We start from the raw sequence: 13,378 nt of genomic DNA, 5'->3' as shown, positions 1-13,378 counted from the left end.
GTTGAAGATAAAGTGATCAGAGTTTGGGGAAATTGAAGTGACTGGAATTTCTGAGGCAGAATATTTGGGATGAAGTTGCTACACAAAGAAAGAGCTCTGTGTATCTATAAGTTTCCTTAAACAGTTGACTTATTTACCTTTCCATACATGAGGTAAAACTCCACAAGGTTGGGGAACTAACCAGTGGAAAACTGTAGGTTAAACAATTCAAGGACTTCAAACAGAACTGGGAATAGTTTTCATTCCCACTAGCTAGAGTAGAACGATCTTGTAATATACAAGGCATCATGTAGAGATATCAAATGATTTCATCTTAGTTATAGGGCTAAACTAATTTTATACTAAAGCCTGCCCTGGAATTGGTCTAACAGAGTACAAGTACCCTCAAAAAGTTCATTCTGATTTCAAGTAATTTAACTGCATGCTCAAACAAAGCCCAGTGCTTTCAAAGAACACAACAAAATTCGACCAAAAATGTTCAAATTAACATCAAGCATCCAAATGCAAAGTATGATGAAATTAGCAGATGAAAAAGTTACTTGCAGTGTAAAGAGGAAAGTGCAAACAGTGCAGAGAAAACTGAAAAATGCCAAAAAATAAAAAAAGGAAGCTTTATAGACAATTTTTTTTAATTTGAAATTTAAAAATTCTGCAACCTAGAAGGATTATTGGTAGATCATATATTATAGAAGACAAAAGAAAAAAAGCAGGGGTGGGGAGGGAGGGTTGGAAACAGTGAAGTTGAAGAACAGAAAGTATCCAAAGTGAAGAATAGAGAGAAAAATGCTGAAAAAGTATATTAGTGGTATATGGAACAATATGACTCATTTTAATATACCTATAATTGGAGTTCCACAAAAGGCAGCATTGGGGAAAATATTTGAAGAAATAATGGGAAAACATTTCATAAATCTGCTGAAAATTACACATCCACAAATCCAAGAAGTTTGATCAGTCACTGGCAGAATAAATATGAATAAAATCACACTGAGGAACATCTAAGAAACCAGACAGAAGAAAAAGCATATACTTACATTTAAAGAAACCAAGACAAAGATGATAAAGAAATTTTGGGGGCCGGGGAGCAGGCTACGCAGCAAGAGATGTTAGTTCCCCAAACAGGGATCGAACCCATGCCCCCTGCAGGGTAAGCAGGAGTCCTAACCACTGGGCCACCAGGGGATTCCAATGAAGAAATCTTTCGACTCTCAAAAATATTATGTTAAGTGAAAGACGTTAAAGACTACATAGTATATGGTTCCATTCCTATGAAATCCTAGAAGAGGCAGTAGTACAAAGGCAGAATTTTAGTGATTGTTAGGGACCAAGAAGAAGAGTAAGAAATTAACACCAAAGAGCCAAAAAGGAACTTTTGGGGTTGCAGAGAATATTATATGCTTTAATTGTTATAGTGGTTATAGGACTGCATGCATTTACCAGAATGCATCATAACCTGCCCTTAAAGCTAGTAAGTTTGATTGACTATATAAAACTATACCTCAATGAAGCTGATAAGAAACAGTCATAAAATGAAACAAAAATATAACCTTTGGAACTTTTTTTTTAGGCTATCTATAATTACAATTACAGGAAACATTGTTTGCAAAAGGAAAACATTTAAATTGATCCCTAAAAAAGCAAAGGAATCAATGAACCTACGAAAGAATAAGCACTCAAATTATGTACAAGATTTGATTTTGAAAATCTGTAACTAGGTTTTCGAAGATGTATATTTGTTGATAGAATCATTGATATAATTATGCTTAGCGGGATAAATTTATTTTCTGTCCTGTAATGTAATGAAATTTGCCAAGTCAAATGATTTTGCAGTATCTAAAGTTGGTGACTAAAATTTGAAGTTACCAATGGAGAAAACTTTTTTGATAAGTTTGGCTTACATAAAATATTTGCCAAAGGTACTCTGAAAGGAGGAAAGGGGCAGTTGCCATGAAATATTTGGTATGAAATACTTCAGTATTTTAAAAATTGGAAGTGAAAATATTCCTCATTTAGCAGATACTGCTCTGAGCTTGACAGATAACACTGTACTTGTAGAGGCAGTATTTGTCTACCAGAAATATTACAGTATCTCAAGAAGAGTAAAGATGCCACCATTTAAAATTCTTTGACTGTAATATTCTCCTTTGAAGAAAATTTCAGGCAATTTTATGAATCTAAAACATTTAGACCATTTTGAAACAAAAAATACCACTGATAACTGTATCAGTAAGATATATGACCACAAAACTGATAAACATATGTGAACATTTACCAAAAGTCATAATTCAATTTGTTGTTTTCTAATGTTTAGATAATGTTTTAAGAATTGGTTGTATGCTTTGGCATATATGAATTGTGCTATTTTTATTTTTTAGAAAAAATAACTAATAGCTAGTTGTGCAAATAATTTTTGAATAGGATTTTTTTATAGGTCCACAGATTAAAGATAAATTGTTGACTAATAAGTCTTTCTGCAACATATAGTTTTTATTTTTAGCCCCATTTTAAACCTCAGAATTGCCCCAACATGGATGAAGAATTACCTGATCACTCTATTTATACATCAACTTCCAATATATCTCTGTTTTTGCATATATACAGTGCATTGGTTCCCAGAAAGTCCATTTAGCTAAAAAAAATATATCTTCCTGAACCTGAAAGACAGAGATCACAGTGTGGAACTCCTGGGCTGCCAGTGGGAGCATTTACTCTTCTCTAAGGATTTAGTATTCTAAAACGGGAGCAAAGTTATCAGACGTGTTTTATAAGGACTCTCATAGCAGTGTGGGTAATAAATTGAATGACAATAGAAGGAAGAATACAGAAATGAATTTCAAAAGCATTAACAAGCTCTGAGCTCTGGAGAATCACTGAACCTAGCCCCTTGTAAATTCTAAAGGAAATCAACCCTGAACATTCATTGAAAGGACTGATGCTGAAGCTGAAGCTCCAGTACTTTGGCCACCTGATGGGACGAGGTGACATATTGGAAAAAACACTCATGCTGGGAAAGATTGAAGGCAAAAGGAGAAGAGGGTGGCAGAAGATGAGATGGTTAGATAGCATCACTGACTCAATGGACGTGAATTTGAGCAAACTCCATGAGGTAGTGAGGACAGGCAAGCCTGGTGTGTTGCGGACCATGGGGTCACAGTGGGACACAACTTAGCAACTGAACAACAACAATAAGCCCCTTGTAAGTTTCAGGTGTTAATCTCTAAGGTTGAAGGAGCTGGAAGAACTTTATGTCCGTGCCAGCTTCTTTTCCTATGGTAATATGGTATGTAATGACAAAAGAGGTCATCATTTAAATGGCAAGAACATATTGGAGAAGTGAGTCTAAGGCTCCCAGTGGTGATGGAAGGGTGAGATTGTGGTATCAAGAGGTTTTCAGAATCTCACAAGGCTTTGGTTGGGAAAACATCTGGTGGATGTGTTATTTCTAACGCCGACCACAGACCTTCATGTGTCAACAAGTACCTATTTTTCCAAACTGATCATTATCAAAAGTCTGGTTTATGCTGAAGTCTGAGAAACAGCCCCTGCCCGAAGTCCTCTCATGGCTCCTGTCTGACCCACTGACACTCCATCTGGGTCCCCTGCCTCTAATTCTTCACTGTCTGCATTCTGTTATCTAGTTTTTACCTTTTAGGTTCATTCTTTGCTTTACCTTTTACCAAATAATGAGACCAAATAACTACCCCCTCAAAAAGTGCTGAACAGTGGGAAGATTAATAGAGTAGGAAAAATGAATAAGGATAGAATATATGATCAAAGAGGGATTGTCTGTGTCCAGTTTTAATGGAAAGCCTCTCTCTTTTGCCAGTGTTATTTCCTTAAGAGAACAACACACTGGTAGCTACTTTATGAACAGCAGCTCCTGAAAAAGCAGTAAATCTTGCCTCATTTCTCTTATGTGCTAATGTTCCCATGCCAACAGATAGGACTTTTCTAGCACATATGTTTCTGTAGGTGAAAACAAAAAAAACTACCCATCATGTGAAAATATAACCCATAAATTGTGTGGTTTGAATTGACTACATATTGCACAGTCTTCCTATACATACCTCCATTTTAATTATTCTTATTTATAAAGGGATAGTCACTTATAAGTGCAGTATTAATATAGAATATTTCCCTTGTTTTTATAGGCATTGCTAAAGGCTATACTTAATTTAAAGTCTGGGATTATTTCTGAGTGAAGAACTTTGTACATTTGGATAAAAGCCAAGCTTTGAATGTTTAATCTTAACTTAGCAGGATATTTAATACACTATAAATTTTATTGAAAAGGTCTCAGCTATTTAAGATCTGTCTCAGTACTCATACACATAAAGACTAAACTTTGAAGGATCACTGTCATTTCTGCTGAATGATTTTATTTAAATTGCCCTTCTGTCCTGATTGTGTTTGGGGAGTAAAGATGTCTCTTACTGAGGGAAAAATACAATGCTTGAAAATGAAAACTCTGGGTTATTCTGATGTGCCATATTATCTAAAACAATTTGCTGACCTCTTCAGGGGTTCATAGGCTCACAGAAATGTGAGGTTTTCTGCTGTAACAAATTTATTCTGATAATATCCAAGAGTGATACGTAATATGCAGTCGGAAGAATCACAACCATTTATAATTAGAGCAGGAAGAGATCTTTCACTATCATCAGTCCCACCACTATCATTTTATAAATGTGGACATTGTTCCCAGATGACTTATTTGGGCTAGTATGGGGTCTTCAATCTATAAATCTTGACTTTCAGTGTTCCCTTTAGAGCCCGAAATACTCAAGAGAAAAAATTCACACAATTAGCTTAGTCAATAGACCTTCCAGTGACACTAGGCAACTCTTGGTTGTAATTACATGAAATAGGCCTCTGATTCTCTTCTCAGTTCGGTACCCGGTTTGAAGAAAGCTACCTACATGGACCGTGGGAACTCTAGCAATACAGTTCTGCGACGGACAACCCTACAGGCCTCAGAAACTTGGGGTAGGCTCCACAGGTTCAAGGAGGACTGTGCCTGACAGTGCCTTCAGCCAAGTGGTAGGAAACCCATGACTTTAAAAAGGGATACTCTTCTGTGAGCACTTGTCTCCAGTTTCATGACAGCTTCATCAGTGAAGCAACCAGGCGTTTTCAGTAGCCTGAGAAATTTAGGTAATGAGAAATGACTAGTCTCTACATGGTTGTCTCACAAGCTGTGATAAACCCATGCCATAAAGTCAGAGAAAGGTAGATCAATGGAGTCACATATCTAAGGGAGAAAGGTAATCTGTTATTACCAAAGATCATTTCTTTGATATAATATATAAAACTGTTTGCCATGTGCATAATTCTTTTCAGATTTCATATACTGAGTCTATTTGTATATTTTTATGGATGGTGTGGATGTGACTGGTGATAGAAGCAAGGTCCGATGCTATAAAGAGCAATATTGCATAGGAACCTGGAATGTTAGGTCCATGAATCAAGGCAAATGGGAAGTGGTCAAGATGGCAAGAGTGAACGTCAACATTCTAGGAATCAGTGAACTAAAATGGACTGGAATGGGTGAATTTAACTCAGATGACCATTATATCTACTACTGTGGGCAGGAATCCCTTAGAAGAAATGGAGTAGCCATCATGGTCAGCCAAAGATTCTGAAATGCAGTACTTGGATGCAATCTCAAAAACAACAGAATGATCTCTGTTCATTTCCACAGCAAACCATTCAATATCACAGTGATCCAAGCCTATGCCCCAACTAGTAACACTGAGGAACCTGAGGTTGAACAGTTCTATGAGGACCTACAAGACCTTTTAGAACTAACACCCAAAAAATATGTCCTTTTCATTATAGGGGACTGGAATGCAAAAGTAGGAAGAAACACCTGGAGTAACAGGCAAATTTGGCCTTGGAGTACAGAATGAAGCAGGGCAAAGGCCAATAGAGTTTTGCCAAGAGAACGCACTGGTCATAGCAAACACCCTCTTCCAACAACACAAGAGAAGACTCTACACAGGGACATCAGATGGTCAATACCCAAAATCAAATTGATTATATTCTTTGCAGCCAAAGATGGAGAAGCTCTATACATTCAGCAAAAACAAGACTGGGAGCTGACTGTGGCTCAGATCATGAACTCCTTATTGCCATTCAGAATTAAATTGAGGAAAATAGGGAAAACCACTAGACCATTCAGGTATGACCTAAATCAAATCCCTTATGATTATACACTAGAAGTGAGAAATAGATTTAAGGGACTAAATCTGATAGACAGAGTGCCTGATGAACTATGGACGGAGGTTCGTGACATTGTACAGGAGACAAGGATCAAGACCATCCTCATGGAAAAGAAACGTAGAAAAGTAAAATGACTGTCTGAGAAGGACTTACAAGCAGCTGTGAAAAGAAGAGAAGCAAAAAGCAAAGGAGAAAAGGAAAGATATTCCCATCTGAATACAGAGTTGCAAAGAATAGCAAGGAGAGATAAAAAAGTCTTCCTCAGTGATCAGTGCAAAGAAATAGAGGAAAACAACAGAATGGGAAAGACTAGAGATCTCTTCAAGAAAAAGATACCAAGGGAACATTTCATGCAAAGATGGGATCGATAAAGGACAGATACAGTATGGACCCAATAGAAGCAGAAGATATTAAGAAGAGGTGGCAAGAATACACAGAAGAACTGTACAAAAAAGATATTTACAACCCAGATTATCACCAGGGTGTGATCACACACCTAGAGCCAGACATCCTGGAATGTAAAGTCAAGTGGGCCTTAGAAAGCATCACTATGAGCAAAGCTAGTGGAGGTGATGGAATTCCAGTAGAGCTATTTCAAATCCTGAAAGATGATTCTGTGAAAGTGCTGCACTCAATATGCCAGCACATTTGGAAAACTCAGCAGTGGCCACAGGACTGGAAAAGGTCAGTTTTCATTCCAATCCCAAAGAAAGGCAATGCCAAAGAATGCTCAAACTACCGCACAATTACACTCATCTCACATGCTAGTAAAGTAATGCTCAAAATTCTCCAAGCCAGGCTTCAGCAATATGTGCACTGTGAATGTCCGGATGTTCAAGCTGGTTTTAGAAAAGGCAGAGGAACCAGAGATTAAACTGCCAACATCCGCTGGATAATCAAAAAAGCAAGAGAGTTCCAGAAAAACATCTATTTCTGCTTTATTGACTATGCCAAAGCCTTTGACTGCGTGGATCACAATAAACTGTGGAAAATTCTGACAGAGATAGGAATACCAGACCACCTGACCTGCCTCTGGAGAATTCTGTATGCAGGTCAGGAAGCAACAGTTAGAACTGGACATGGAACAACAGACTGGTTCCAAATAGGAAAAGGAGTACGTCAAGGCTATATATTGTCACCCTGCTTATTTAACTTCTATGCAGAGTACATCATGAGAAATGCTGGGCTGGAAGAAGCACAAGCTGGAATCAAGATTGCCAGGAGAAATATCAATAACCTCAGATATGCAGATGACACCACCTTTATGGCAGAAAGTAAAGAGGAACTAAAAAGCCTCTTGAAAGTGAAAGTGGAGTGAAAAAGTTGGCTTAAAGCTCAACATTCAGAAAACTAAGATCATTGTATCTGGTCCCATCACTTCATGGGAAATAGAAGGGGAAACAGTGGAAACAATGTCAGACTTTATTTTGGGGGGCTCCAAAATCACTGCAGATGGTGATTACAGCCATGAAATTAAAAGACGCTTACTCCTTGGAAGGAAAGTTATGACCAACCTAGATAGCATATTCAAAAGCAGAGACATTACTTTGCCAATAAGGTCCGCCTACTCAAGGCTATGGTTTTTCCAGTGGTCATGTATGGATGTGAGAGTTGCACTGTGAAGAAAGCTGAGCACTGAAGAATTGATGCTTTTGAACTGTGGTGTTGGAGAAGACACTTGAGAGTCCCTTGGACTGCAAGGAGATCCAACCAGTCCATTCTAAAGGAGACCAGTCCTGGGTATTCATTGGAAGGACTAATGCTGAGGCTGAAACTCTAATACTTTGGCCACCTGATGTGAAGAGTTGACTCACTGGAAAGACCCAGATGCTGGGAGGGATTAAGGGCAGGAGGATAAGGATCCTCCTGAGGATGAGATGGCTGGATGGCATCACCGACTTGATGCACATGAGTTTGGCTGTACTCTGGGAGTTGGTGATGGACAGGGAGGCCTGGTGTGCTGCGATTCATGGGGTCGCAAAGAGTCGGACACGACTGAGCGACTGAAATGAACTGAACTGAACTAAGGGAGATGATAGAACAGGACCAAATATAGGAGGACAGCAGGTCACAGAGGGAGAAACATTCTGGACTCAGGCAGTCGTGGGTGAGGATTTCCACTCCTCTGCCTGTCAGCCATGTGTTCTTAGAGAAAAAATTATCTAACATTGCATATTTGTCATGAGGATTAAACTAAATTATACATGTGACAATACCTAGCACAGTCCTTGGCACATACTGTGAGCTCAATAACACTAGTTTCCTATTATCTATAATATAATTTAACCTCTAAAATCACCTGTTGTTTATTTGTGAGAGGTCTCACAGTTGTCACTCCAGAGAAAAAGGAAGTGATGATTTCCAGAATCACCTGCTCTTTGTGAATATCATGTGCTACCATAATGACTAATAATAATATTTTGTGGAAGCACTTACAGATGGAATTTGACATTTCCAACTTGGGTGACATGATAATGACATTGTGATGTAGAGAAATTAGGTTCTAGGATTGGAACTGTCAATTCAGGATTATCTTTCAAAGTTGAGAGTGGTAGGAAGCTATTAAAAGACAAGATACATTTCCATTGCTCACCTCCTAAGCCTCTCATTAGTCCATCTCTTTATTTTTGTTCCGTCCCTTATTTTTAGTTTAGACATCATATTTCCTGCCTGTATTTTTGCCAAGATGTGAAACTGGTTTTCCTGCCACCACTCTCATCATCTGCTGATCAGTGGTCCATAATCTCTCCAGAAGGGTCTTTGAGAAATTTAAACCTGATGCTCTGCCTCTTCTGTTTAACACGGCCCCTCATCACCTACAAGTTGATGGCCAAAATCACATGTTCTTTGAGATTGTGTGTTTAATTAGCCCTTGCCTACCACAGCAATCTCTCTCATTGTGTTCCATCCTGCCTACATTCCATTTGTGCCTGGCAGTGGACTTGTTACCCTGGTGAAAAAGAGAGACTTGGGTCTCTGCACATTTCTATATACTATTTCCTCTTCTAGGAATACTTCACCACCACCATCTTCCTCTGAGCTTGGCTAACTTCTGATGGTCTTTCAAATACTTGGTCAAGTGTTATTTTTTCTGGCAAGTTTTTGCTGGTCTTCCTGGCCTCAAAAGTATACATTCTTCTTATTCACTTGGGCCTTTTCCACATAGAATTGTCATGACTCATTAACTCAAAGGGCTTTCTCAACTAGACCATGAATTCCTTGCTGTTAGGGAAGCATCTTTGTGTCCTTCAACATCTGGCACAACCTTGGGTTTCAAAAACTGTTGCTTCGTGAATGCATTCATTTAGAATATCTATCATTTGGTCCAAATTAAAAACCTTCTGGCTTTGGTCAGACAAGGTGATTCCAACAATAAAGTTGTAGCAGTGATAACTCTTGTCAGAAGGTTCTGTTGACATGAGGGGTAGATGGGGAGACTGGGTCTCCCCTACTCGGATGAAATGACATCCACTCCTTTGTGATGCAGTAAGATAAGGAAAGGCCAACCATGAAAAGTTAGGTATAGCTGGAAAGAATCTGAGGTTTTCCCACTGTTTTTGAGAAGCAGAAATGAAGTGCCAAAGGGCCCTGCCAGCATGTTAGGATGGTTAGAGGCAGAACTGGGGCGAGAACCCAGTATCTTACCCCCCAATCCAGTAGTCACCCACTTGTGTTTTCTACTCTAGTCTGACTTCTGTTTATTTATTTTTGGAAATAAGCTACTTACCATGCCAACTTCCCAATTAATTGGTCAGGCTGCCGAGATTGTTCTTAGCTGGGGAGGTAAGTCATGTCAGCACCTAGAGAGACTCTCCTGCTTTGTTTTGGGGCTATGGAACACTTCACAAAGAAAAGAAAAATAGCGTAGGGGCTGCAAAAAGGCTGTTGACTCTATTCTTTCATATATATCCCACTGGCATGTTCTCATGAAATTGCCTCCTATTTTCCTCTCATTTTCCTTTCCCTGCCTTCCTTAAAAAAAGAAACATCCGTATAACTTATGGAAGGGCGCCAACATCAGCCAATGCATATATTAAAGTTTTAAATCAGTTATTGTTCTAGTACACACCCTGGGGTTGAGAAAGAAAGAACATCCAGGACTAACAAACCTGATTGTTCTGGCAAAGTTGCCATTCAATTCCTGCTGGCATTTCTGGGCTTTTCTTTTCCTTTAATATTCCAACCTCATTAAAAAAAAAAAAAAAGTTAATGGCTCAAGTAGCAGTTTTTCACATTACTACTTCATTCAGTTTCTCTGTAAGAGCTCTACCTCCCAGTCTCGTGAGGCTTACCCAGAGGGCACAATCCCCAGAGTTTGCTTACTTAGATGCAGAGACAGCTGTCAGTCTGATGGCGAGTTCATTAGACCATGGACTATTCCTCACTTTATTAACTTCTGAGCAAGGGAGAGACTCAGGCTTGGGAATATGAACCCTTCACAACTTGGCATTCTAGGCTGAGAAAAACACTTAATCATAAAGTTAAGAAATCAAATTACAACTGCCTATAACTTTGTGAATTTTTAAAAAATTTTTATAACACTCCGAATTTTAACTTAACAACTACTCTGAGTTGAACCTATACAAGTATTCTGATTAATACTGTTTGAACAAAAATTTCTATATAGTATGACACATTTTTTTTTTTTTTAGGCAAATACTGGAAGTCGGTAAGGATGATGGCAATGCCAAGGGGCTGTGCTCTGGCTGGGGCTCAGCTGCAAGAGGAGACGGAGACTGTTTCTGCCCTGGCCTCCCTGACAGTGGATGTGGAACAGCCCTTTGCTCAAGAAGACAACAGGTATGAATCCAACATGGAGACGGGGGATCATTAATTTCGGTTACATCCAGGCTCATCATTAGCACTCGTGAACCTCTCCTTAGCCTCTTCTTCACTTGACTCCTCCACTTCCACCACCTGTCTTCTCAGAAGCCACGGAGGCCACAGCGCGTGCTGTCGGCTATTAGGAATTGACGTGTTTCATTCTCCGTGAGAAGCACAGAGCTGGAGCATGTGGTTGCAGTTCACAGAGATTAGAGGGATGAGATAGATGATGAGAAAAATCACTCCTTGGTGGATAATTTTGTGCAGATCATTATGGAAAAAGCTTCCTGTGGACTTCTTTCCTTAGTTATCTCTGTTTTTCAAGATACTATTTTTCTTGCTCACATCATTCTGAGATTACTAACAAAGGGGGAAAAGGGAAGCAGAATCTGGAGGTATGGCCTGTCACTTGGGTAACCTTTTATGACTGTCCTGACATACAACTACTGGATGAAGAGAAAAGTTACCTCCCAAGCAGATAGGAATGTGTGTAAAGCAATGTGTGGACTTGGGTCTGATATTATTTTCCTTTATGATAGGAAGGAGTTGATTTTAATAAGCCTTCATATGAATAGCTTTCAGGGAAAAAAAAATGATGACCTAAGATTGCTTCTCCTTTTAAGAAATGTGCGTACATTTTGGTGTTCAACAGACCATGCTACATTCAGGATTTCTTTTACGTGTACGAAGACCAAAGCCCCCCACACATATACGAAAAGTAACGGTGCTGTCTGTGGATGACTTCAGAGTCAATTTCTTCAGTTTAAAGATGACTAGATGAGGCTTTACTAAAGCTCTGCCAGCTTGCACTTCTAAATTGCTTCTGAGGGTGAAATTGAACTCCCTCCGTCAATAACATCACCGTTAATTAACACAGATCCTGCTACTAGTACATAGGTTGGCAGTTTTCCCAAGAATGCACAAATTCGAACAGTTTTAGCTTTCTTGCTTTTACTGGGTATTCAGAGTTTAATGGATTTAACATCTTGCTTTGTCCATAAAGAGCAGGAGATACATTGAATAATAGATTTCATTTTTGTGCAATTGTTTTTTCTTACTACAACCACTTAAAAAGGCATCTTCATATGGGTGCATAAGGGAAAACTTATTTTACATCTGATAATATGAACTAACCCCCTGCTGTTCCCAGCTAAGAACCAAACCAAGTTCATAATTCAGAGGTGTTGTAGTTATTCCCAAGGCCAAATACAGTTAGCTGTCTGTCATTTGAGGGCTGTAAAACTTAGGAAACTAACATCTGTTAGTGTTGGATGTAAAAGGAGCATAGCTATTCTTTAGAATCCATTTAATATGGAGAAGCAAAGCTAAGTTCTAGCCTGAGTGAAGTGAATTGTAAGTGTAACTGTAATTTCTCCTGTTATATTGCAGAGCTTAGAATAATTAAGAATAGTAAGTCCTGTTGTGAGCCCCATGTAATATAAAAATCTCAGTACTTTGGAGGAATTGCTCTATAAGCATGTTTGTTTATCCTCAAGTACATAGTGTGCTTGACTCCTGATAAACTACAGGGACTTGACCCTGACTTCAGTTCACAGTGATTTTTAAGCTTCATTTGATGGCAGAAAAAGAATAGGGGAATGTGAATGTTTTAATGTACAGGGGAACAAAGTTGAAGTTTGTGGCTTGAATTCATGTTTCTTTATCAGATTTAAACAGATTGTATCTATTTTGATTAATTTTTCTTATGGGAAGGAAAATGGTTTTGCTTGAAATATTTTCTGTGGCTTTGAACTCACTTTTTCAGCAGTGAAAAAGAAAAATTCTTCTAGAACTGGCTTTTGCATTTCTGTTGAACCATGCATGAATTTCATCACAGAGAGTCAGACAGGGAAAACCCTTGAAAGCCACAGAGCGTTTATTCTTTTCACAGGAATGCTATCAGAATTGTCCTCCTCCTCGAAATAGGAAAAAATGGCTTTCACAATGAGGCAAAGAGGTAGAAGTGTTCTTGGGCCTTTGCTATGAATGCAATGTTATAAGTACACAGGAAATTGAAAAATTAGAAAAATCAGAGAGCTAAATGGATGGAAAAGGGTGAAGGCAAGATTCTTTTTATAGGAAATTCTTGCCAGTTATTTTGGAGAATATATTGGTGTTTGGAGTGAGATGACTCATTTTGCACTAAGATTTTGGGTAAAGCAGCTCTTTTCCTGGCCAACTCATATCTGACTCATTTACCACTAGTGAATAAAGGATAAAATGCTCCTGGCTAGGAACCATTGTAAGTATTTTTTGTTCATTTTTTTTTTTTTTTGCGGGGGGGGAGGGTGGGGGGAGGTGGGAGAGATGACAACACAGTGCAAAGTCATTT

General features: G+C 38.7%; 1 protein-coding gene across 3 annotated transcripts in view; it reads left to right on the top strand.

Annotated features, from left to right (window-relative positions):
- Positions 1-13,378, top strand: part of HDAC9 (histone deacetylase 9) — a 1,067,937-nt gene that overhangs the window by 1,035,933 nt on the left and 18,626 nt on the right. For all 3 annotated transcript variants that reach the window (XM_018047346.1, XM_005679004.3, XM_013963174.2), the window contains one exon: positions 10,875-11,022. In XM_018047346.1, the coding sequence (XP_017902835.1) occupies positions 10,875-11,022 (148 nt within the window). The remainder of the gene's footprint in view (positions 1-10,874; positions 11,023-13,378) is intronic.

The sequence above is a fragment of the Capra hircus genome, chromosome 4, assembly GCF_001704415.2.
Source record: "Capra hircus breed San Clemente chromosome 4, ASM170441v1, whole genome shotgun sequence".
Classification (NCBI taxonomy): domain Eukaryota; kingdom Metazoa; phylum Chordata; class Mammalia; order Artiodactyla; family Bovidae; genus Capra; species Capra hircus.
This window is presented reverse-complemented; position numbering and strand designations above follow the sequence as displayed.